Source organism: Chiloscyllium punctatum, chromosome 14 (genome assembly GCF_047496795.1).
Source record: "Chiloscyllium punctatum isolate Juve2018m chromosome 14, sChiPun1.3, whole genome shotgun sequence".
NCBI lineage: Eukaryota > Metazoa > Chordata > Chondrichthyes > Orectolobiformes > Hemiscylliidae > Chiloscyllium > Chiloscyllium punctatum.
The window spans coordinates 790,806-817,883 of record NC_092752.1 but is presented as its reverse complement, the minus strand read 5'-3'; the positions used below and the strand labels follow the sequence as shown (position 1 = coordinate 817,883).

Genomic DNA, 27,078 nt, shown 5'->3' with positions numbered 1-27,078 from the left:
CTACCCTTTTTAAACAATGGGACAACATTAGCAATTCTCCAGTCCTCTGGGACCTCCCCCATTTTCAAGGATGCTGCAAAGATATTAGTTAAAGCCCCAGCTATTTCCTCTTTCACTTCCCTCAGTAACCTGGGATAGATCCCATAACTTGGGCACTCTTCCACTTTGATGGCTTTTAGAATACACAACACTCCTTCCCTCCCTCCTTATGGCAACTTGACCTAGAGTAATCAAAGATCTCTCCCGAACCTCCACATCCAGCATGTCCCTCTCCTCGGTGAATACCGATGCAAAGTACTCATGAAAAATCTCAATTTCTCTGACTCCACGCATATCCTTCCTTAATTGTCTTTGAATGGGCCAACCCTTTCTCTAGTTACCCTCTTGATCCTTATGTATGTGAATAAAAGGCTTTGAGGTTTTCATTAACCTTGCTCGTTAAGGATATCTCATGACCCCTTTTAGCCCTCCTATTTCCTTGTTTCAGATTGGTCCTACATTCTCAATATGCTTCCAAAGCTTTGTCTCTCCTCAGTAGCCTAGACCTTATGTACGCATCCTTTTTCCTCTTAGCTAATCTCATAATTTCACCTGTCATTCATGGTTCCCTCATCTTGCCATTTTTATCCCCCATTTTCACAGGAACGTATCTCTCCTGAACTCTCATCAACCTCTCTTTAAAAGCCTTCCACATATCGAATGTGGATTTCCCTTCAAACAGCTGCTCCCAACCTACAGTCCCTAGCTCTTGCCAAATTTTGGTACAGTTTGCGTTCCCCCCAATTTTGTACTCTTCCTTTAGGACCACTCTCGTCTTTGTCAGTGAGTATTCTAAAGCTTATGGAATTGTGATCACTATTCCCGAAGTAATCCCCACTGTAACTTCAACCACTAAGGGGTTGAAGATAGATACAGGACAGATATCAGAGGTAGGTTCTTTACTCAGAGTAGTAAGGGCATAGAAAGCCCTATCTGCAACAGTAGTGAGTCTACTCACCAACTTGAAGGGCATTCAAATTGTCATTGGATAAACATATGGATGATAGTAGAATAGTGAAGGTTAGATGGGCTTCAGATTGATTTCACAGATTGGTGCAACATCAAGGGTTGAAGACTGTAATGTTCTATTTTCTATGAAATAACTCTTATGTGTAACAAAGGACAGCATCCTAATAACAATTAGTTAACTAATAAGTTAATCTATGCTAATGAGTCTGGCTTAAATAACTGATTACCAGTTCATGAGACTTCCCCAACCTCATCAGCCAATAGGATTCTGAAATCTTTTACATTCTCTTGAATGGACAGACTTGGCCTCAGTTTAATATCTCATCCAAAAAGCAATATGGTGCAAACGCACAACTCCTATAGAAATACATTCAACTGTTAGCCCAGTTTAGTGTTCCTGTCACAGTCCTGGCCCCAACAAACATCGATGTCACCTGTCGGTACTTCTGGTTTCAACTTAATGGGAGGAAAGGTAGGTAACATATTTCCCGAGTTCATACTCTCCAAATCAACTCTAGTTACTTAAGCGAAGCCCTTTTTTAAAACATGGGTTTGTAAAAAAATCACATTAGTTTCCACAGATTACACTTGTTATTTGTGTCTACATCTGTAGTTTCAGAACCCCTAAAAATTGATTGCATCATTTTGGGTTGTAATTCCTCTTTGCGATCCATGGTACAGACAATGGGGATATCAATGGAACCACTCAGTAAAAGCCACATCATTAAAGCAATGTGGTTGACTCTCAACTGCCCTCTGAAATGGCCTTGGAAACCATTCAGTTGCATCAATAGCTTCTGAAATCTCAACTAAAAAATGACATCCACCCGGTACTGGAAATGACAATGGCAAAAGCACCCCTGTCAACCCTGCAAAGTACTCCTCACTAACATTGGGAGGTTGGTATCAAAATTGGGAGGGCTATCTTAGACCAGGCAACATGGTAGCTCAGTGCTTAGTGCTTGTGCCTCACAGCTCCAGGGACCCGGGTTTGATGCCAGCCTCGGGTGACTGGGTGTGTGGACTTTGCACATTCTCCCCTTGTCTGCGTGGGTTTCCTCTGGGTGTTCTGGTTTCCACAATCCAAAGATGTGCAGGTTAGGTAAAGTGACCACGCTAAATTGCCCATAGTGTTCAGGGATGTGTTGGATAGGTGCATTCGTCAAGGGTAAATATAGAGTAGTGGCAGAATGGTCTGGGTGGGTTGCTCTTTCGAGGGTCAGTGTGGACTTGTTGGGCTGAAGGGTCTGCTTCCACACTGTAGGGATTCTAAGTATTCTCAGACTAGTCAAGCAACAGCCTTACGTTGCCTGAATGGTATGATTCCATGAGCAAGTACATTTTCAACAGAGCACCATCATCATCCCTGGATATGTCCTGTCCCACCAGCAGGACAGACTTAATAGAGGTGGCAGCACAGTAGTTTACTATTGATTTAAGTGTCCTCAAAATTGATTCTATGAAGTCACATGGCATCAGGCCAAACGAGGGTAAGGAAACCTCCTGCTGTTTACACATACTGCCCTCCCTCAGCTGATGAATCAGTACTCTTGCATCCTGAATAACACTTAGGGGAAGCACTAAGGTGCAAAGGCACAGAATATATTCTTGGTAGGGATTTTACTGTTCATCACCAAGAATGGCTTAGCAGAAGTACAATGTTGATGGAGCTGGCTGGATCCTAAAGGACACCTGTCTGAGATAGCCCTCACAATGTTTTTTCACTCTTTATTTTTCCACAGTCTCTTTGGGAATTTACAACACTGGGGATGATGGCTAGGGCAGTTCAGTGTTCCTCCTGCTGAACGTGGGAGGTAAGGGTCACCACTAGTGTCTCTGTTGACTTCATCTGCGGGAAGTGCACCTAACTCCAGCTCCTCGAAAACCACGTTAGGGAATTGGATGAACTTTGGATCATTAGGAAGGCAGAGGGGGTTATTGACAGGAGTTACAGGGAAGTAGTTCACCTCAGGTGCAAGAAAGAGGCAGATGGGTTACAGTCAGGGGACAGAAAGGAAACTGGCAGACAGTGCAGGGAGCCCCTGTGGCCAATCCCCTCAATAACAAGTATACCGTTTTGGATATTGTTGGGGGAGGGAAACGACTTAACAGGAGTAAGCCATAGGGTACAGGTCTCTGACACAGAGTCTGTCCTGTTGCTCAAAAGCAAAGCGGGGAGATGAGCAGAGAAATAGTCATTGGGGACTCCATAGTTAGGGGGACCGATAGGAGGTTCTGTGGGAATGAGAGAGACTCACGGTTGGTGGGTTGCCTCCCAAGTACCAGGGCTCGTGATGTCTCGGATCATGTTTTCGGGATACTTGAGGGGGAGGGGAAGGGGGAGCAGCCCAAGTCATGGTCCACATAGGCACTAACGACATAAGTAAGAAAAGGGATGGTGATGTAAGGCAGAAATTCAGGGAGCTAGGGTGAAAGCTTAGTGCTAGAAGAAACAAAGTTATCATCTCTGGTTTGTTGCCCGTGCTGCATGCAAGCAAGGCGAGGAATAGGGAGAGAGAGCGTGGCACGGTGGCACAGTGGTTAGCACTGCTGCCTCACAGCGTCAGAGACCCTGGTTCAATTCCCACCTCAGGTGACTGACTATGTGGAGTTTGCACATTCTCCCTGTGTCTGCGTGGGTTTCCTCCAGGTGCTCCGGTTTCCTCTCACAGTCCAAAAATGTGCAGGTTTGGTGAATTGGCCATGCTACATTCCCCGTAGTGTTAGGTGCAGAGGGGAATGGGTCTGGGATATGCGCGCTTCGGCAGGTCAGTGTGGACTTGTTGGGCCGAAGGGCCTGTTTCCACACTAAGTAATCTAATCTAATCGAGAGAGAATTTGAACCTGTGGCTACAGAGTTGATGGAAAAGGGAGGGCTTCGGATACATGGATAATGGGGCTCATTCTGGGGTAGGTGAATGGCCTACACCTGAACCACACGGGTACCAATATTCAGCAAGGCCACACTGGATTTGGTAGTGGGTAATGAACCTGACCAGGTGTTCGATTTTGAGTTAGGTGAGCACTTTGGTGATAGTGACCGCAATTCGGTTATGTTTACTTTAGCAATGGAAAGGGATAACTATATAATGCAGGGCAAAGTTATTGCTGGGGGATTATCAATTATGATGTGATTAGGCAAGATTTAGGATGCATAGGAATGGGGAAGGAAACTGCAGGGGATAGGAACAATTGAAAGGCGGAGCTTATTCAACGAACAACCACTGCATGTCCTTGATCAGGATGTACCAGTCAGCCAGGGAGAAAGTAGTCGAGCGAGGGAGCTGCGGTTTACTAAGGAAGTTGAATCTCTTGTCAAGAGGAAGAAGGAGGATTATGTTAGGATGAGACGTAAAGGCTCAGTTAGGACGCTTGAAAGTTAGAAGTCAGCCAGGAAAGACCTAAAAAGAGAGCTTGAAAGAGCTAGGAGGGGACATGAGAAGTCATTGGCAGGTAGGATCAAGGAAAACCCTGAAGCTTTTGATAGGTATATTAGGAAAAGAAGGATTACTCGAGAAAGATTAGGGCCAATCAATGATAGTAGTGGGAAGTTGTGCGTGGAGTCCGAGGAGATGGGGAGGAAGAAATGAACATGTTTCATCAGTTTTCACACAGGAAAAGACAATGCTGTCGAGGAGAATACTGAGATCCAGGTTACTAGACTAGACAGGATTGACGTTTGCAAGGAGGTGGTGTTAGCAATTCTGGAAAGTGTGAAAATAGATAAGTCCTCAGGCCAGATGGGATTTATCCTAGGATTCTCTGGGACGGCAGGGAAGAGATTGGCGAGCCTTTGGCATTGATCTTTATGTCATCATTGTCTATAGGAATAGTGCTAGAAAACTGGAGGATAGCAAATATTATCCCCTTGTTCAAGAAGGGGAATAGAGACAACCCTGGCAATTATAGACCAGTGAGCCTTCCTTCGGTTCTGGGTAAAGTGTTGGAAAAGGTCATAAGAGATAGGATTTATAATCATTTAGACAGGAATAAGTTGTTTCGGGCTAGTCAACATGGTTTTGTGAAGGATTGGTCGTGTCTCACAAACCTTGTTGAGTTCTTTGAGATGTGACCAAACTGGTGGAAGGTAAAGCAGTTGATGTGGCCTATATGGATTTAAGCAAGGTGTTTGTTAAGGTTCCTCATACTGGCTATTGTACAAAATACAGAGGCATGGGACTGAGGGTGATTTAATGGTTTGAATCAGAAATTGGCTTGCTGAAAGAAGCCAGAGGGTGGTGGTTGACGAGAAATGTTAATCCTGGAGTTCAATTACTAGCGATGTATTGCAAGGACCTGTTTTGGGGCTACTACCATTTGTCATTTTTATAAATGACTTGGAAGGTGGCATGGAACAATTAGTTAGTAAATTGTGGATGACACTAAGGTTGGTGGAGTTGTGGATAGTGCTGAAGGATGTTGCAGGTTACAGAGGGACAAAGATAAGCTGCAGAGTTGGGCTGAGAGGTGGCAAATGGAGTTTAACGTGGAAAATTGTGACGTGAATCATTTTGGAAGGAGCGACAGGAATAAAGAGTGCTGGGCTAACGATAAGATTCTTGGTAATGTAGATGAACACAGAGATCTTTGTGTCTACGTATATAGAGCCCTGAAAGTTGCCACCCAGGTTGATCAGGTTGTTAAAGAGGCATAGAGTGTTTCAGCTTTTATTGGTAGAGGGATTGAGTTTCAGAGCCACAAAGTCATGCTGCAGCTGTACAAAACTCTGGTGCGTTTGCACTTGGAGTTCTGGTAATCACATTATTGGAAAGATGTGGAAGCTTTGGAAAGGGTGCACAGAAGATTTATTAGGACGTTTCCTGGTATGGAAGGAAGGTCTTACGAGGAAAGGCTGAGGGATTTGAGGCTGTTTCGTTAGAGAGGAGGCGGCTGAGAGATGACCTAATTCAGACATATAAGATAATCAGAGGGTTAGCTAGGGTGGACAGTGAGAGCCTTTTTCCTTGGATCGTGCTGGCTAGCATGAGGGGACATAGCTTTAAATTGAGGGATGACAGATAGAAGACAGATGTCAGAGATAGTTTCATTACTCAGAGTAGTAGGGACGTGGAACACACTGCCTGCAACAGTCGTAAACTCACCAAATTTAAGGGCATTTAAATGGTCATTGGATGAACATGTGGATGAAAGTGGAATGCTGTATAATAGATGGGCTTCAGATTGGTTCCAAAGGTTGGTGCAACATTGAGGGCTAAAGGGCCTGTACTGCGCTGTAATGTTCTATGTTCTATAGCTGCTAGTCTCAGCAGGCAGTGAGGGAATGAACAAGAGGCAAAAACATATCCTATCCAATCCAAGCAATCTATCTGCAACAGAAGCATTCTTCCATGATAGTATCAGTAAGAGTGATCACTGCACAGTCTTTGTGGAGATGAAGTCCCATCTTCACATAGAGAATAACCTCCATCGTGTTATGTGGCACTATCATTGTTGTCTCCGAAATGGGACAGACTTCAAACAGATCCAGTAACTCAAGACTAGTTATCCATTGGCGCTGCGAGACATCTACAGCAGCAAAACTGTACTCCAGCACAATCTGCCCAGTAAAGAACAACCTCAAAACGCAGTACAGGAAAACCTCGGTTATCCAAACATGAATTATCTGAATTTTGGATTATCTGAACAGGATCTCAAGGTCCCATAAAAACATTAACAGTTATCTGAACAAAATACTCTCTGCCTGTCTCGTTCAGATAATTGAGATTGTTCTGTATATCCCCTACTCTACCATTACCATCAAGCCAAGGGATCAACCCTGGTACAGTGAAGAATTCAGGACGGCATGCCAGCGACAGAGTGAGACATACCTAAAAAGGAGTCAGTCTGATGAGGCTACCAAACAGGACCATCTGCAATATTAACATTATAAGCAGCAAGTAATAGAGCTAAGCTATCCCACAACCAACAGATTAGATCTAAGCTCTGCAGTCCTGTCACACCCAGTCATGAATGCTGGTGGACAATTAAACAAGTCACTGGATGAGGTGGTGTAACAAATTTCCCCACCCTCAATGATGGAAAAGTCCAGCACATCAAAGGTCGAATTTGAAAGCTGAGTACAGGATTAAGGATAGGATTCTTGGCAGTGTGGAGGAACAGAGGGATCTTGGGGTGCAGGTACATAGATCCCTTAAAATGGCCACCCAAGTGGACAGGGTTGTTAAGAAAGCATATGGTGCTTTAGCTTTCATAAACTCAATCCCCTGTTAAAGAGTCGTGAGATCTTGTTGCATCTCTATAAAACTTTGGTTAGACCACACTTGGAATACTGTGTCCAGTTCTGGTCGCCCTATTATAGAAAAGTTGTGGATGCTTTGGAGGGGGTTCAGAGGAGGTTAACCAGGATGCTGCCTGGAATGGAGGGCTTATCTTATGGAGAAAGGTTGACTGAGCTCGGACGTTTTTCATTGGAGAAAAGGAGGAGGAGAGGGGACCTAATTGAGGTATACAAGGTAATGAGAGGCATAGATAAAGTCGATAGCCAGAGACTATTTCCCAGGGCAGAAATGACTAACACGAGGGGTCATAGTTTTAAGCTGGTTGGAGGAAAGTATAGAGGGGATGTCAGAGGCGGGTTCTTTACACAGAGAGTTGAGAGAGCATGGAATGCGTTGCCAGCAGCAGTTGTGGAAGCGAGGTCATTGGGGACATTTAAGAGACTACTGGACATGCATATGGTCACAGAAATTTGAGGGTGCATACATGAGGATCAGTGGTCGGCACAACATCGTGGGCTGAAGGGCCTGTTCTGTGCTGTACTGTTCTATGTTTTATCCTTGCAAAAGTTAAGGCTAAAACTTTCATTACAATCTTGAGTCAGAAGTGCAGAATAAGTGACCCACCTCGGCCCCTGCCAGTGGTCCCCAGAATCGCAGATACCAGTCTTCAGCCAATTTGATTCACTCCATGTAATATCAAGAAACTGTTGAAGCCCTGGAGTCTGAAAACGCTATGAGCAGCCAGTTAGTTAAGTTGGTTGGACACCTGGTTCGTAATGCAGAGTGATGCCAATAGTGTGGGTTCAATCCTCACACTAGCTGAGGTATCATGTAGGACTCTTCTTCTCAAACTCTCCCCTCGCCTGAGGTGTGATGACCCTCAGCTTAAACCACCAGCAGCTGTTTCTCTCTATTGAAAGAGCTGATATGACGTTAGCAACTTTCTGAGCCCTGACACATTCTAGCAACAGTACTGAAGACTTGTGCTCCAAATCATGCCACACCCGGAGCCAAATTTATTTAGTACAGCTGCAACATTGACATCAACCTGAAAACTGCCCAAGTATTTTGTATAGAAAAGGCAGGACAAATGTTACTGGCTAATTACACCTCCAGCAGTCTAGTCTCAATCATCAGTAATGGAGGGTGTGATCAACAAGCAGCACCTGCTTAGCAATAACCTATTCAATGATACCCACTTTGGGATACCCATTCTGCTCCTGATGTCACTATTGCCTTGCTTCAAACATGGAGTTGAGTTGAATGTATAGCCTAGACATCAAGACCGCATTTGACAGAGTATGGCAACAAGGAGCCCTAGCAAAACTGAAATCAATGGGAATTGGGAGAAAACACTCCATGGGTTGGTGTTATACCTGCCACATAGCAAGATGGTTGTGGTTGTTGGAGGTCAGTCATCATAGCTCTGCAGGCATTCCTCAGTAAAGTGCCCTAGGCTCAACCATCTTCAGCTACTTCAATGACCTTCTCTCCATCTCAAGGTTAGAAGTACTTCACAGCGCCAGGGACCCAGGTTGACTCCACCCTTAGGCAACTGTCTTTGTGCAGTTTGCACATACTCCCAGTCCGTTTTGTCCAGGTGCTCCAGTTTCCCCTCACAATCCAAATATGTGTAGGTTAGGTGGATTGGCAATGCTAAATTGCCCCATTGTGTCCATGGGCAGGCTAGGTGGATTAGCCACGAGAGATGCAGGGCTACAGGGATAGATTAAGGCATTGGGTCTGGGTGGGATGTCGTTCGGAAGGTATGTGGCATTCTCAATGGGCCAAGTAGCCTGCTTCCACACTGTAGGGACTCAATGTTTCTACGAAGTGGGGATGTTCATCAATGATTGCACTATTCATGACTCCTCCGATACTGAAGCAGTCCATGCTCAAATGCAATAGAACTGGGACAATATCCAGGCTTTGGCTGAAAAGTAGCAAGTAACATTTGTGCCTCAGAAATGCCAGGCAATGACCATCTCCAATAAGAGACAATCTGACCGCTACTCCTTGGCATTCAATGGTACTACTGTCACGGTAATCCCCACTACCAACATTGTGGGGATCACCATTGACCAGAAACGTAACTGGACACCACATAACTCCTAGGTGAAAGTGAATACTATAGATGCTGGAGATTAGACTTGAAACTGTGGTGCTGGAAAAGCACAGCAGGTCAGGCAGCATCTGAGGAGCAGAATAGTCAGTGTTCCAGACAAAAGCGTCTGAAAGTCCTGAAGGGCCTTTGCCCAAAATGTTGACTCTCCTGCTCCTCTGATGCTGCCTGACCTGCTGTGCTTTTCCAGCACCACATCCTCGACCATATAACTCCTCAAAGCCTATCCATCATCTACAAGTCACAAGTTAGAAGTGTGATGGAATGCTCCCCACGTGCCCAAATGGGTGCAGAGCCAACAAAACTCAGAATGCTTGACACCATCCAGGGCAAAACAGCCCACTTGACTGGCACCAAACCCAGAAACATCCACTCCCTCCACCACTAACACTCGGTAGCAGCAGTATGTATTATCTACAATATACACTGCAGAAATTCACCAAACATCCTTAGACAACACCATCATACCCATGAGCATTTCCATCTAGAAGGACAAGGGCAGCAGATACATGGGAACACCACCACAAGCAAGCTCCCCTCCAAGCCATTCTCTGTCCTGACTTGGATATATTGTAATTCTTTCAGTAATGTCAGGTCAAATTTCTGGCGGTCTCTCCTTAATGGCTTTGTAGGTTTTCCTGCAGCACAAGACTGCATCAGTTCAAGAAGGCAGCGCACTATCGTCTTCTCAATGGCAACTAGAGATGGGCTACAAATGCAGGTCTAGCCAGCAATGACCACATCCCATGAGTACATTTACAAGTGAGAGTGAATGTGCAGAAATGAAACTGCAGAATCTCACAAGGAGAATTAAATTCAAGTTAACAACTAAATGCAATGCATTTAGTAATTAACGTTATGTGCCTCGGCTTTTCTATCAAAATGAGTGTCAATTAACAGCACTTATTGCATGCAATTTTATTCTGTTTCAAACTTTCAATAGCAAAAACCAATGTTTAATAAGCATGTATTGACACTGAAATTTCTTCTGCCTTATTTTAAATGTCCTAGAAGAAGGAGGAAAGAGCACCTTTGTTACTGCTGTTCCACTTTACAGGCACTTCGATTTTCACTGATAACACAGGCAAGAGACTGAAGTATTCAGAGTGTTGTCATCGCTGATTTTCTCAAAGCTGGCTTTAATTGATTTATCTTTCTTCTCAACATTTTAACTTTTTAAAATTACAGATTTATATATAAACAGCAATGTAATATTTACAAAGTCAGCTCACATATTTTGTGCACAACAAGTGATCAAAAGAGCTGCAGCAGTAAAATGTGAAAACAAGATTACAGATTGTTTGCACTTTGGATGACCTGTTTGGTACTGAAGTACAGCTCCAACCAAGTGTTTAATACTTACCCGATGTACTGCAATGGGTGACTCTGATGAATGACAATCCTGCAGGTAGGACATGTGTTGTTCTCTTCTAAATACTTCACAAGGCAGCTCCTACAGACTGGAGACAAACCAATAACTTGTTAATAGTACACTATCTACATATATTTTCTTTAAACATAGTTGATGGATGAAAGGCCTACTTCTACTCCTAAGTCTTATGGAGCTCATTATGTCCGTGAATTCTTTCACTTACCTGAGAACACAGACCAAACATTCATGCAAGTTACTCTTGCCCTAGTCTTGAATTTGCATCATTTTCGAGCTTCAGTCCCATGTAACATCATGCATTCTACAACTTGCCTTGCCCACATGATCCACCTTTGCTCCCTCAACATGATTCCCATGAAATTACTACCCAATTTGCCTTCTTGGCTCACAGACTGAGAATGTTACTTATACTTTTCTTCAGGTACTATCTCACTCATTCAAACCCGTCATTATAACCAAGACCCTCAAAAAACCAGATGCTTGACTCCACATCCCTTGCAAGTCACTCCCTGATCTCCAACATCCTTTTCTTTTCAAGTCTTGGAACACACTGAGATCTCCTAAATCCACATCAATCCTTCATGGAAGTTCATGTTTGAATCTCTCCAATTAAGTTGCTACCACCGCCACAGGACCATTTTAGGACCATACTGTATCGAAGTTACAGGCAGCATACTATGTGACCAACATCAGGGAACTTTCCCTCCTCATCCTTATCAAACTGACTGCAACCTTTGACACAGTTCATTGCACCATTGTTTTCTAACATCAAGCAGTTGGATGGAACTGCACCCACCGGTTCAATTATTACTTAATTTATTATAGTCACAGAATCATCCAAAATACATTTTTTCCTGCTACCTCAAAGATCAATTCTTCTCACGTTACCACTTCTCACTTACATTCATCTTCAAATGCTGTCATGCAACACAGGTCTCTTAGTAGATTCTTCCATTCTCCACTGCCTCTAAACTACTTGTCTGATGTCGCTCATTGGGTGGAATTGGTATCATTATTCTATCGTCACTCATAACCCAGAGGTCCAGATTAATGGCAGAGACATGGGATCAAAACCCAACACCTGGTGGAATTTAGTTTCAATCCTTAAATCAGAAGCTCCTTAAACAAATATAGCAAATGTGCACCAAGTCTGAACCTGAGCATTTCTAGTTAGAAAGATCACAGGTTTGACACTCGCTTTGTGCTGCAGCAAACTGGGTGTCAGTCAAAGCAAACTAAAAGCTTTAAGTTGACTGACTGGGGAAACTGATGGGGACAGAGAGCTAGACTAATGTGATCTTTGTCGGGGTGCATACTGGTGGCTACAGGCTGTGGTGTTCTGTTAGACAACAATATTTTGGCTCATTTGGAAATCAGCAACAGGATTAGACAGAGTCAACATTGATTTATGAAATGAAAATCATCTTTTACAAATCAAATAGAATTTTTTCGAATTATCTCGTAGAGTTGATGAGGGAAAACCAGCAGATGTGATTTTCTTGACTTTCAATGAGGTCCTACATAAGAGATTAGTGTCCAAAATTAAATTGCTTGGGACTGGGGTAGCGAACTAATCGGCAGACAGGAAATAAACAGTAGAAATGAATAGTTCATTTCTGAGTGGCAGCCAGTGACCAGTGGGGTACTAGAGCAATCAGTACTTGGTCCCCAGCTATTTACAATATATATTTGCGGTTTAGATAAAGGGACGCTGTGCAATACCTCTAAGATTGCAGACATCACAAAGCTCGGTGGGAAGCTGAGCTGTGAGGAGGCAGACATGCTTCAATGTGATTTGGACAAGTTGAGTGAGCAAGTAAATGTCTGGTAGATAATTTAAAGTGTGAATAAATGTATAATTTAGGCAGCAAGAACAGTAAAGCAGATTATTGTCTGAATGGCAACAGATTGGAAAAGGGGGTGGTTCAACGAGATCTGGCTGTCCTTGTATACCAGTGGTTCAAAGCAAGCACATAGGTGCAGTACATGAGGAAAGTAAATGGTATGTTGGCCTTCACAGCGAGAGGTTAGGAATACAGGAGCAGGCACATCTTGCTAAAATGTACATGGACTTGCAGACATGACACCTGGAGAACTGTGTGCAATTTTGAGGAAGGATGTTCTGGCTATGGAGGGAATACAACTAAGGCATGCCAGACTGATTCCTGAAAATGGCAAGACTGACTTTTGTAGACAGACTGGATTGTTAAGATGATATAGCAGGAGTTTAGAAGAGGAGGGATCTCCCAGAAACCTATAAAATACTAATTGGAATGCAGGGATGATGCTCCTAATGACCAGGGAGTCCAGAATAAAGGTTAAGGCTTAATGATACTGAGTAGACCATTTAGGTCTGAGAACAGGAGAAATTTCTTCATCCAGAGATTGGCGAGCGTGTGGAATTCTGTGTCACAGGAAGTGGTTGAGGCCAAAACATTAAATGTTTTCAAGAAGTTACAAATAGTTCTTCTCGCTCTAGGGGCCAAACAATATGAGAAGAAAGCAGGAATAAGGTAATGAGTTCTATGACGACGGAAGAGGCTCAAAAAGCCAAATGGCTTACTCTTGGCTTCTATTTTCTTTGTTTCTATATAAGAGATATGAAAGGTATGTTAGTGTCAAAGATCCATAAGTTAAGCAAAAGAATTCCAATAGGAGGAAAAAATGCAACTAAATGACTCAGTTTTGATATAAAGAATCATAGATTCCCTTCAGTGTGGAAACAGGCCCTTCAGCCCAACAAGTCCACACTGACCGTCCGAAGAGTAACCCAACCACACCCATTCCCCAAACCTATTACTCTGCATTTACCCCTGACTAATGCATCTAACCTACACATCCCTGAACACTATGAGCCAATTTACCTAACCTGAATAGCTTTGGACTGTGGGAGGAAACCGGTACACCCGGAGGAAACCCACACAGACACAGGGAGAATGTGCAAACTTCACACAGACAGTTGCCTGAGGCTAGAATTGAACCCGGGTCCCTGGCGCTGTCAGGCAGCAGTGCTAACCCCCAAGCCAAGCTCTGCTAACTCTCAAACAATAGGTTTTGGCCACAGTGCATAACACACTTCAGTGAGGTTGGAAGTGACTCAAAAGTAAAATGTAATCGAAGAAAACTACTTCATTGATATGCAACCATGAAAAGCACAGAAAGTTATATTAATTGGCCCCAACAATAATGGTGGTCATCCCCATGTTCTAAGGTACTGATTCTAGCCTAAGCAAGTCACTAAGTTCACAAATTGCTTACTTGTTCTTGTAAGTTAAACCACTTACCAAATCTTTATTAACTAGGTGATCTTCAAATTTGTCTTTGCATCAGTCTCCTTGGTTTAACAAGATATGAAGTGGTTTAAAAAATCATTTAAATTTAGGAAGATTCTGCTGATTGATAACATCAATTCCATTAAGTATTCATGAACAAAATCTGGGAGAATGTTTTTAAAAAGTGAATAACTGCAGATGCTCAAAATATGAATTAAAAACAGGAAATATTGGAGAAACCCAGGAGTCTGATAGCATCTGTGACGAGAAAACAGAGTTAACATTTTGGATCCAGTGGCTCTTCTTCAACTCTGCCTTGTCTCCACAGAAGCTGCCAGACCTATTGAGTTTCCCCAGCAACTTCTGTTTTTGTTGCAGGAAAATTCAGTTTGGCTTTGAACATGTTACATGGAGCAACACCACAAGAACAAAGATACTCAAAGAAAATTTGTAAAATGTATCTTTGGGATTTTTGTCATTGGCTATACTATCTAACCTGCCTAATAACCTAGGTGGTATGGTGGCACAGTGGTTAGCAGTGCAGCCTCAGAACACAAGGGGCCTGAGTTTGACTCTAGCCTTGGGAGTCTCCCTGTGTGGAATGTGCACATTCTTCCTGCATCTGCATGGGTGTCCTCGGAGTGATCGGGACAGGCTTTGACTGATTTGTATTTATACAATTTCACTTGGTTATCAAAAACCACATCCAATAAAATGGGCATCTTAAAAACATTAGACATAAATGATATACCACCATTTGCTGTTGTGAGAATACAGGAAAAGGCAAAACACTCCAACTCATATTTATTACTCATACTCTACAGACTGTTCATTAATCTTATTTTCCAGAAGTGTTTAATAAAAAAAATGCAAAAAAAATTAAAGTATCAATATCAACATGGATTCAAGTATTAGCTAAGGTGCAACAAGCAGATAGTAATGATGAACTGCGGCTTTTCAGACTGGATGAAAATGTGCGGTAGTGTTTCCCAGTTTTCAATACAAGGAGCACTGGTCCATTACCGCCATACTATTCCTGACAATAGGAGGTAAAAAGGATTATTTTAAATCTCTTAAAAAGTTGCATGACTGTCCCTTGACATGATGTAGCCTGTCCAGATGAGTTACCTGCTGAAATATGAAAAAAGATTTGCCAAGAGATGGTCAATGCACACAAAGTCAAGTTCATATGCTTGCTCCCAAAAAGTGCATATACATTGGAGACCAGTTACAAATCTGTTCATTAACGAGACAATCAACGCACAGCAGCCAGAACTGGATTTTAATGAAAAGATCAGTAACTAGACAGGGAGGCACAGTGAGTGGATCAAAATGTGACTGGATTAGTAATCAAGAAACTCAAACACATGCTCTGGGGTCATAGATTTGAATCCCAAAAGGGAGATTGTGAAATTTGCTTTAAATAAAAATTGTGAAATTAAAAGCCAATTTGATGATGACTATGTAATTGTTGTCAATTGCTGAAAAAAAATAACATGGCTCTTTACGGAATGAAATCCAGCCTACATGGGACTCCAAATCCACAACAATATGGTTAATTCTTAACTGTCCTTTGAAATGGCCCCACAAGCAACTCAGTTTAAGGGGTAATTAGAAATGGACAATAAATGTTGGCCTAGCCAGTAACACCAACATTCCACAAATAAATTCTAAAAATCTAGTCGGAGCCAAAGTACAGCAATAGCAATTCACAGACTGAGGGCTGGCAAGGTCAGCTTTTAATGTGCAGGGAGCTTGTGTCAAATTTTGGCTTGAAGTACTCATATTTTACTCACGATGGAACATGGCTTACCAGCAAACAGCCAATGACAGAATAGAGAAATAGTTTATCAATTCTGTACTGGAGGAAAGAGTAAGTAGAAGACTTGAGGCAAATATTTTGTCAGTTAGGTTTAAAAAAAACAACTTGAGGGTTAAATGACCGCTGCACTCAAAGATTAATTTGTTTGCAATGTGTTTAACATGTATTTTAGTAGCTCTTGAATCCTGACAATATTAAAGATTCATGTTAATTTCTGCATACCATGAGTGAAGTTGTAACACAAATCCATATCATTTGAGAACCTCGCGGCAAACAATTATACAACAATAATAAATGTATCAGATTTCTTCTCACATCAGGGGGAAAGAAGAAGACCTCTTAAGTTAGTTATAATCCACCAGTTCTGGAGGAGAGTTACAGTAGACTTGAAATGTTAACTCTTTATCTCCCTCCACAGATCTGCCAGAACAGTTTGTTTCAGATTTCCACCAGGAAAGACCTAAAGAGAAAGCTAAGAAGAAGGGACATGAAAAGTCATTGGCAGATAGGATCAAGGAAAATCCTAAGGCTTTTTATAGGTATATCAGGAATAAAAGAATGACTAGAGTAAGATTAGGGTCAATCAAGCATGGTGGTGGGAAGTTGTGCATGGAGTCAGAAGAGATAGGGGAAGTGCTAAATGAACTTTTCGTCAGTATCCACACTAGAAAAAGACAATGTGGTCGAGGAGAATACTGAGATACAGGCTACTAAATTAGATAGGATTGAAGTTCACAAGGAGGAGGTGTTAGCAATTCTGGAAAGTGTGAAAATAGATAAGTCCCCTGGGATGTTGAGATTTATCCGAGGATTCTCCAGGAATTTAGGATTTATACAGGAGGATAGGATTTATACTCATCTAGAGAGGAATAAGTTGATTAGGGATAGTCAACATGGTTTTGTGTGAAGAGTAGATCGTGCCTCACAAACCTTTGGAGTTCTCGGAGATGGTGACCAAACAGGTGGATAAAGGTAAGAGGTCAGAAAGGAGGATGGAGTGGATAGGTGGGAAGGAAGGTTGGCAGGTAGGACAGGTCATGAGAATGGTGCTGAGCTGGAAGGTTGGAGCTGGGGTAGAGTGGGGGGGGGGGGGGGGGAGGAAAGAGGGGAAATAAGGAAACTGACCTATCACCTTCATCACCACTTCCACCCACCTATTGTACTCTTGGCTATCTTCTCCCCAGGCTCATCCCCTTCCCATTTATCTCTCCACCTCGGAGGCTCCCTGCTTCCATTCCTGATGAAGGGCTTTTGCCCAAAACGTCGATTTTCCTGCTCCTTGGTGCTGCCTGACCTGCTGTGCTTTTCCAGCACCACTCTAACCTAGACTCTGATCTCCAGCATCTGCACTCCTCACTTTTACCTATGATTATTGAGGGCCAGTCATCTCAGTTCCAGGACATCTCTGCATTTATTCTGTAGTGTCCTCAGCCCCAACCATCAATGACCTGCCATGTACCATTAGGTCAGAAGTGGGAAGGTTCCCCAATGATTGCACAATGTTCAGCAACACTCATGATTCCTCAGAAACTGAAGCTAACCATTTCTGCGTATACAAGATAATAGGCATGATGGGCTGAATGGCCTCCTCCTGCACTATAATAATTCTGCAACTCACCAAAGATCCTTCGGCAGCAACTTTCAAACCCACGACTTCTTCCATCCAGAAGGACAAGGGCAGCAGACACATGAGAACACCACCATTTGCAAGTTCCCCTCCAAGCCACTCACCATCCTGACATGGAAGTATATTGGTGTTCCTTAAGTATCACTGGTTTAAAGTCTTGGTACACCCTCCCTAATGGCATTGCAGGCCTACAGCACATGGACTGCAGCAATTGGTGATGGTAATGAACGTTGGCCAAACCAGCAACTTCAACATCCCAAGAATGAGTCAAAAAAAAAACATTCACATGCAGCAAGGCCTAGACAAGAGCAAGGCTTGGCCTGATAAGTTACAATTAACATTTGCACCACACAAGTGCGAGGCAATGACATCTCTAACAAGAGATTACCTAAGCATCACTCCTGATACAAAAACAGAAAATGCTGGACAAAGTCAGCAAGTTTGGGAGCATTTGCAGAAACAGAAACAAAGTTAACACTTTGAGTCTGAGTCTTCTCCAGAACACATCACTCTTTGATCTTCAATCACATTAATACACTGTGTTTATAAATGACCAGAACCTGAATTGTACTAGCCGTATATGTAGTTGAGCTGCAAGAGCAGACTGAAAGCTGGGAATTCAGAGCAATGCAACCCAGTCATCCCAGTGCCTACATACCACAAAACACAAGTCAGGAGTGCGATGGAATACTCTCCACTTATCTGGAAGGATACAGCTAAACACCACCCAAGAACCAGAACACCATTCAGAAGGAAGCACCCACTCGACTGGCATCCACCACCTTCTATATGCACTTCTTTCACCACCAATGCAGAGCAATGCACTGCCCGAACTAACCAAGACTCCTTCAATTGCAGCTTTCAAACCTACAATCTCTACAGGACAAGGGCAAAAGATGCAGGAGGACACTTTAAACTGCAAGTTCCTCGGGAATTATATCGCTATTCCTTCGTGTCACTGGGTCAAAATCCTGGAAGTCCATCAACAACAGCACTGTTTATGTACTTAAGTCATACAGACTTCAGTAGTTCACTGCAGCAGCTCAGCACCATTTTTTCAAGGGAAATTAGGGATTGTAAATAAATGCATAATGAATAGAAAAAAACTGAATATCCTCTCTACTGTTTTCAGTTCTCCACTTTCCTTCTCTGCATTGCTTACATTTAGTTCTCTGTGCTTTCTCTGGATCTTCTCACCACCTTTTCCAGCAACACATTTTCAGCAAAGTTGATAAACCAATCCAGTTCAGCCTTGGTGCAGGACGCTGCACCAATGCAGTCATCGATATAACAGTGGAAGAGTTGGGGCACAGTGCCTGTGTCAGTAATGAAGAGGGACTGTTTGACATAGACAACAAAGAGACAGGTGTGGCTGGAGCCCATCTGGATGCCAATGGCCATCCCCTGGATTTGGAGAAAATGGGAGGAGGTAAAGGAAAAGTTAGAAGGTGAGGACCAGTTCAGCATGGCGGAGGAGGGTATTGGTGGAGGGGGACCCGATGGGTCTGTTGGAGACAAAGAAGCTGAGAGCCTGAAGGCCATCTTTGTGGGGTATGAACACATATAAGGACTGCACATCCAGAGTGAAGGTAAAGCACTGGGGCCATGGAACTGGAAGTTAAAGAAGAAATGGAGGGTGTGGCTGGTGTTACGGATGTAGGTGGGAAGTGCCTGACCAGAGGATGGAGTCGAGGTAGGATGAGGTGAGTTCGGTGGGGCAGGAGCATGCTGAGATGATTGGTTGGTTGGGGTAGTTGGGCTTGTGGATCTTGGAGCAGGTAGAACCGGGCAGTACGGGGTTGGGGGACTATGAGTTGGAGACTGAGGAGGGGAGATCACCGGAGGCAATGAGGGCACAGACAGTGCGAGTGATTTTGGCCTGATGGGTCGCAGTTTAGTTGTGGGCAAGTGGGAGGTAGGTCATGGTGTCGGAAAGTTTGTGGGTGGCACGGTGGCACAGTGGTTAGCACTGCTGCCTCACAGCGCCAGAGACCCGGGTTCAATTCCCGCCTCAGGCGACTGACTGTGTGGAGTTTGCACATTTTCCCTATGTCTGCGTGGGTTTCCTCCGGGTGCTCCGGTTTCCTCCCACAGTCCAAAGATGTGCAGGTCAGGTGAATTGGCCATGCTAAATTGCCCGTAGTGTTAGGTAAGGGGTAGATGTAGGGGTATGGGTGGGTTGCGCTTCGGCGGGGCGGTGTGGACTTGTTGTCCAGTTCTCCAGTTTCCTCATTTCCCCTCCCCCCACCTTGTCTCAGTCAAATCCCTCGAACTCAGCACCGCCTTCCTAACCTGCAATCTTCTTCCTGACCTCTCCGACCCCACCCCACTCCGGCCTATCACCCTCACCTTGACCTCCCTCCACCTATCGCATTCCCAACGCCCCTCCCCCAAATCCTTCCTCCCTACCTTTAATCTTAACCTGCTGGACACACTTTCCTCACTCCTGAAGAAGGGCTGATGCCCGAAACGTCGATTCTCCTGTTCCTTGGATGCTGCCTGATCTGCTGCGCTTTTCCAGCAACACATTTTCAGCTCTGATCTCCAGCATCTGCAGTCCTCACTTTCTCCTGGTTTATCAACTTTGCCCACAACTTCCACCATGCCCTCAAATTCACTTGGTCCAACTTGGACACCTCCCTCCCCTTTCTTGACTTTTTCATTTCCATCTCTGGCAACAGTCTCCACAGCGACAGTTACTACAACCCCACAGACTCCCATAACTACCAGAACTACACCTCCTCAGGCCCAGTATCCTGCAAGAACTTCAGCATCCCATTCTCCCATTTCCTCCGCTTATACCGTATCTGCTCGGACGACGAGACAGTCCATTCCCAAGCACCCCAGATATCCACCTATTTCGAACAATGTGCTTTTTCTCCTCTGTCATCCAGACAGCCCTCCACCACACCACCTCCATTCCCCGTTCCACTGCTCTAAACCCCAAACCCAAAACACAATCAAGACAGTGTCCACCTTGTTCTCACCTATCACTCCACCAGTCTCTGGAACCAACACATCATCCTGAAACACCTCCACCAACTCCAACTAGACCCCACCACCACCTGGCTTGCTGTGTTCTTCCAGTCTCCAGTCTGTCTACTTTGGATTCCAGCTGCAGCTTTTTTGTCTCTATTATGAGCAATTGAGCATGGACAATCCATACTGGGCCTGCACATCTCTGGAAACTATAACCAATTTAGCATGGCCAATCCACCTAACCTTTACATCTTTGAATTGTGGGAGGAAACATCCTTGTGGGTATGGATTTGTATAAGGAGTGTACCCACTCAGACACCGGGAGAATGTTCTAATTCCACACAAACAGTTGCCCAAGACTGGAACTGAACCTGGGTTCCTGCCGCTGTGAGGCAGCTGTGCTAACTACTGAGCCACCATACTGCCCCAAGATGGTAGAACCCAATGCACTGTACAGCTCTTATGCGTGTCATAACTGACTGGGGTAGTACATTGAAAATCAAGTCCTGCCATTCTCGGCATCGTCACAAAAGTTGTAAACTTTTAAAAGAATGCAAAATTGCCCAATTTACCTGTCTTCTGTTAACCCTCCTGATAAAAAACATGGATCAGGTTACCGTACATATAAAAATTACTATTTATTACATTATCACAACTCTAGCAACAGATAAACAGTTATGGACCATCAGCATATAACTCAACTTATTAAGAACATAAGAACCAGGAGCAGGAGTAAGCAATTCAGCTCCTTGAGCCTGCTCTGCAATTTGATACGATCATGCTGATCTCATCTCAGTTTCAACTCCACTCTCCTGCCTGCTCTCTATTATTCTTCAAATCATTACTAATTAAAAACTTGTTTCTCTTGACCTTAAATTTACTCAGCATCCACTACACTCTTAGATAGTGAGTTTGCCAGATCCACAACTCTGAGGGAAGTAATTTCTCCTTTTTTCAGTTTTATATCTGCTATCTCTTATCCTAACCTCTCATTCTAGATTGCCCCATGAGGAAACATGCTTTCCACACCCATGTTGTCGATCCCCTTAAGCATCTTCTCTACCTCAATTAGATCGCTCATCCATTTAAACTCTAGAGTGTAAACCTGAACTGCTCAATGTTTCTTCATTCTGGATTCAATCTAGTGAAGCTCCCCAAATTATCTCCAATGCAGCTACATCCCTCTTCAAGTAAGGGGACAAAACTTGTGTGCAACACTCCAGTCTCACTAATGCCCTGTACAATGACAGTAATATTTCCTTACTTTTATACTCTATGCCTTTAGCAATAAATGCCAGAATTCTATTTGCCTTACTTATTGCCAGGTGTACCTGCATACTGACTTTCTGCGATTCATAGAACATAGAACATTATGGGTGGCATGGGGACTCAGTGGTTAGCACTGCTGCCCCACAGTGCCAGGGACCCGGGTTTGATTCCAGTCTCGGGTGACTGTCCGTGCAGAGTTTGCACATTCTCCCCGTGTCTGTGTGGTTTTCCTCTGGGTGCTCCGGTTTCCTCCCACAATCCAAAGATGTGTAGTTTAGGTGAACTGGCCTTGCTAAATTTCCCATACTGTTTAGGGATGTGTAGGCTAGGTCAATTAGTCAGGGGTAAATTTAGGGGGAATGAGTTGCTCTTTGGAGGGTCGGTGTGGACTTGTTGGGCCTAAGGGCCGGTTTCCACACTGTAGCGATTCTAACCACAGTGCAGTACAGGCCCTTCGGCCCTCGATGTTGCGTCGACCTGTGGAACCAATCTGAAGCCTATCTATCTTACACTATTCAATTTTCATCTATGTGTTTATCCAATGACCATTTAAATGCCCTTAAACTTGGCGACAGTGTGTTCCACGCCCATACGACTCTCCAAGTAAAGAAACTACCTCTGATATCTGTCCTATATCTATTACCCCTCAATTTATAGCTATGTCCACTCGTGCTAGCCATAGATTCATGCACAAATACACACAGATCCTTCTGTGCCAAAGCACTCTGAAGTTTCTCTCCATTTAAAAGCTGTTTTTCTACTCCTGCAACCAAAATGGATAACCTCACCTTATCCACATTAAATGTTATCTGTCAAATTTCAGTCCATTCACCTAACCTGTCCACATTCATTTATAAATTTCTTATTTCTTCATTGCAACTTATTTTCCCACCTACTTTAGTGCCATCCACAAAGGTGGCTCAAGAACTTTCTATTGCTGCATCCCTATCATTAATACAGATTATAAATAGTTGAGGTCAGAGACTGAACCTTGTGGCACCACATTAGTTACGTTTTGTCAACCAGAAAAACACCCATTTATCCTGACTTTTTGCTATATCCTCTGTTCAAACTAACCAGTTACCCCTAACCCTCATGTGATTTTCTTTAAGAAATTCACTTACAGGATGAGGGCTTCACTAGCTAGGTCACCAATTATTGTCCATTCCTCATTGCTCAGAGGGCAGTTAAGAATCAACCACAATGCTGTGGATCTGGAGTCACATGTAGATTAGATTAGATTACTTAGTGTGGAAACAGGCCCTTCGGCCCAACAAGTCCACACCGCCCCGCCGAAGCGTAACCCACCCATACATTTACCCCTTACCTAACATTACGGGCAATTTTGCATGGCCAATTCACCTGACCTGCACATCTTTGGACTGTGGGAAGAAACCGGAGCACCCAGAGGAAACCCACGCAGACACGGGGAGAACGTGCAAACTCCACACAGTCAGTCGCCTGAGGCGGGAATTGAACCCGAATCTCTGGCGCTGTGAGGCAGCAGTGCTAACCACTGTGCCACCGTGCCGCCCAAAAGCCAGACCAATTAAGGATGGCAGTTTCCTTCCCTAAAGGACATTAGTGAACCAGATAAGTTTTTCCAACAATCAACAATGGATTCATAATTATTATTAGCCCTTAATTCTAGATTTTAATTGAATTCAATTTCTACCATCTGTCACGGCAGGATTTGAATCTGGGTCCTCAGAACTTTATCTGGGTCTCTAGATTAATAGTCCAGTGATAATATCACTTGACTGTCATCTCCCCAGTTTATCTTGTTTATTCACCTTTTGTGCAACACTGCATCAAATGCATTCTCGAAGTCCAGATACACTATATCTACAAGCTCCTCAAAGTCCATATTGTTTGTTAAATCTTCAAAGAAGTCCAACTTAATACAAAAAAGTGGAGTTCAAAAAATTGACAACCATGCAATCATTGTTGATTGTTGCAAACACCCATCTGGTTCATTAATGTTCTATTAGGAAGAAAATGTGCCATCATTACATGTGCTGGCCAATGTATAACTCCAGATCCACAACAATGTGGTTAAGTCTTTATTGTCCTCTGACATGGCCATGCAAGCCAATCAGTTAAAGGGCAATTATGTATGGACAATAAATAATTGTCTGGCCAACAATGCCCACATCACACAAAAAAAGGTAACTAAGCATATTGAGTCACTTCTTGTTAAACACTAACTGACTGGGTACCCCATGGAGTAACTTATTTCACTTGTGGAAAAAATGTGTTTTCCAAAACTTTTATATCCAATTTAGCCTCCATTCTAGGCACCCCGTGTCCTCATTGATATTTTCTGATCAATCTATTCAGAGACGTTATTACACACCTCTGAGAGTAGGTGGGACTTGAACCTGAACATCCTTGTCCAGAGATACAGTCATCATATGCTGATGGCCCATAACTGTTTATCTTTACTCCAGACTGCACCACAAAAGTTCTTTAACATGTCTTTATATTAGCTTGCCCATTATAGGGGAGGTGATGGCCTAGTGATATTATTGCTATACTGTGAATCCAGAGACCCATGGATTGTTCTGTGGATCCAGGTTCAAATCCTGCCATGGAAGATGGTGGAATTTGAATTCAATAAAAATCTGGAATTAAGGATTTGATAATGACCACCAAACCATTGTTAATTGTCAGGAAAACCCATCTGGTTTACTAATGTTCTTTCGAGAAAGAAAGTGCCATCCTTATCTGATCTGGCGTTGACGTGACTCCAGACACACACATTGTGGTTGCCTCTTAACTGCCCCATGGGTAATTGCAGATGGACAATAAATGCTGGCCTAACCAACAATGCCCACATCCTGAATAAAAAAAAACAAGGAATATTCGTCATTTTATACATTGCACAGAGTTCTTGTCACATAGTGGTAGTGTCTCTACCTCTGGAGAAGGAGGTCTGGGTTCACATTATACCTGCTCCAACAATGTGATATAACATCACTAAATAAGTTGATTAGAAAATATGTACTGTGCTCAAATTGTCTACCATTCTCAACTAAAAAAATCCCAGATACCTTTGTTCTTTTATAAATTAGCTACAGTACAGATTTACAAATTAAAGTCACCAGTAAAGTAAACTAATTTTTAGCAACAAACTAAAATCATAACTCATTCAACTTACAATCATTATGGCAAAAAACAATGACTTACATATTCTTCACGAATTATCACATGGAAAATAAGCTCCAAACAAAGAAACTTCACACAGTTCTGCAATAACTATACCATAAACTACAGGATCTTTACATTTCTCTCCTTGGACAGTGCAACTGGTATCAACAGAGTCTTTAGTATGAAGTGCTCGTTTTACCGTTTATATTGAAGTAACAGCTCATTTTATGTATAAGTCAACCCTGATCTTTGCCCATAAGATCCAATATTAGTCAATCTTCCATGTATTTCACATTTAGGTTGATCCTCCAACATTTGGCCACACAATCCTAACTCTTTCCATTTGCTACTTATCAGCTACCTCTTCCGCAAGCTGATTTCCTCCATCTGTCTGTCCTTCTGCTCATGGCTTTCTCTCCCATGACCTCACTGTGAACAGGGATTCAGCAAAAAGGTAGGCAAAGGGAAGGAAGCAATTGAAAGATGTTGCAAGTTGAGTAAGAAAGCAGCAGTGGCATGGAGGAACAGGAGCAAAGAAGGGTAAGCTGGAAAGAATTTTCAAATACAACAGGCTGCTGCAAAGTTGCACCAATCAGGACTACCTCTCCCTCCTCACCTCAGGGCAAAACAGAAGTAAAGCCACAGTGCTAAAGTACATTGCTCTACCCAAGGACATGCATGAATTTCAACTCCTCAAAAGATTACTCAATCATTAGGCGACCTCTCACATTTTTACATAAAACTTAAAACTCAAAATCAAAAACCTTGGAACTGGAAAAAGCACAGATCAGGCAGCATCTGAGGAGCCCTTCATCAGGAATGTGGAGTGGGAAGGGGGCTGAGAAATATATAGGGTAGTGGGGCTGGGGTAAAGGAAGGTGGCATAGCCATAGGTGGATGCAGGAGGAAGTGATCGTGATAGGTCAGTCGGGAGTTGGAGTGAATAAACAGAAAAACAGACAGATAGGGCAGGTCAAGAGGGTGGTGCCAAGTTGGAGGGGTGGATCTAGGATGAGGTGCTGGTGGTGAGGAGAGGTGGAAGAAACTTGGAAATTGGTGAAGGCAATGTTGATGCTTTGGGGTTGTAGGATCCCAAGGTAGAAGATCAGGTATTTTTCCTCCAGATGGGCTTTAGATTGGTTTCACAGGTCGGCGCAACATTGAGGGCCGAAAGGCCTGTACTGCGCTATACTGTTCTACGTTCCAGTTGGCAGGTAGCTTTGATTTACATGCCCTTGGGGAATTGGAGGGGGAGCTGAAGTGGTTGACCACAGGATGGTGAGGTTGGTTGGCATGTGCTGCCCAGAGATATTCCCTGAATCGCTCCGCGAGTTGGTGCTCAGTCTCCCCAATATAAAGGAGACCACATCAAGAGCAGTGGATGCAGTAAATAAGGTGGGAGGATGTGCAGGAAAATCTCTGCCAGATGTAAAATGATCCTTTAGGGCCTTGGACAGAGTTGAGGGGGGAGGTGTGAGCAAAGGTTTTGCACCTTGTGCAGCTGCAAGGGAAGGTGTCACGTGTGGACAGTCAGTTGGTGGGGAGCGCAGACCGAATGAGGGAGTTGCGGAGAGAATGGTCTCTGCGGAACGCAGATAGAGGGAGGGAGGGCAATATATTTTTGATGGTGGAGATCTGACTGTAGCTGGCAAAAATGAACAAAGAAAGAAGAACAAAAAAAATTACAGCACAGGAACAGACCCTTCGGCCTTTCAAGCCTGCGCCGATCCAGATCCTCCATCTAAACCTGTTGTCTATTTTCTAAGGTCTGTATTCCTCTGCTCCCTGACCATTCATGTATCTGTCTAGATACATCTTAAATGACACTACCGTGCCCACCTCTACCACCTCCGCTGGCAACGTGTTGCAGGCACCCACCACTCTCTGCATAAAGAACTTTCCATGTATATCTCCCTTAAACTTCTCCCCTCTCACCTTGAACTTTTGATCCCTAGCTATTCAGTCCCCTACTCTGAATAGCTTTCTTCATTTGGTAGGCCTCAATCAGGTCCACCCTCAATCTCCGTCTTTCTAATAAAAATAATCCCAATCTACACAAACTCATTTCATAGCTAGTGCCCTCCATACCAGGCAACATCCTGATGAACCTCCTCTGCAACCTCTCTAAAGCATCCACATCCTTTTGGTAATGTGGTGACCAGAACTGTACACAGTATTCCAAATGTGGCCGAACCAAAGT

General features: G+C 43.6%; 1 protein-coding gene across 2 annotated transcripts in view; it reads right to left on the bottom strand.

Annotated features, from left to right (window-relative positions):
• Window positions 1–27,078, bottom strand: part of LOC140485526 (polycomb group RING finger protein 3) — a 212,901-nt gene that overhangs the window by 117,943 nt on the left and 67,880 nt on the right. For both annotated transcript variants that reach the window (XM_072583706.1, XM_072583708.1), the window contains one exon: window positions 10,733–10,829. In XM_072583706.1, the coding sequence (XP_072439807.1) occupies window positions 10,733–10,829 (97 nt within the window). The remainder of the gene's footprint in view (window positions 1–10,732; window positions 10,830–27,078) is intronic.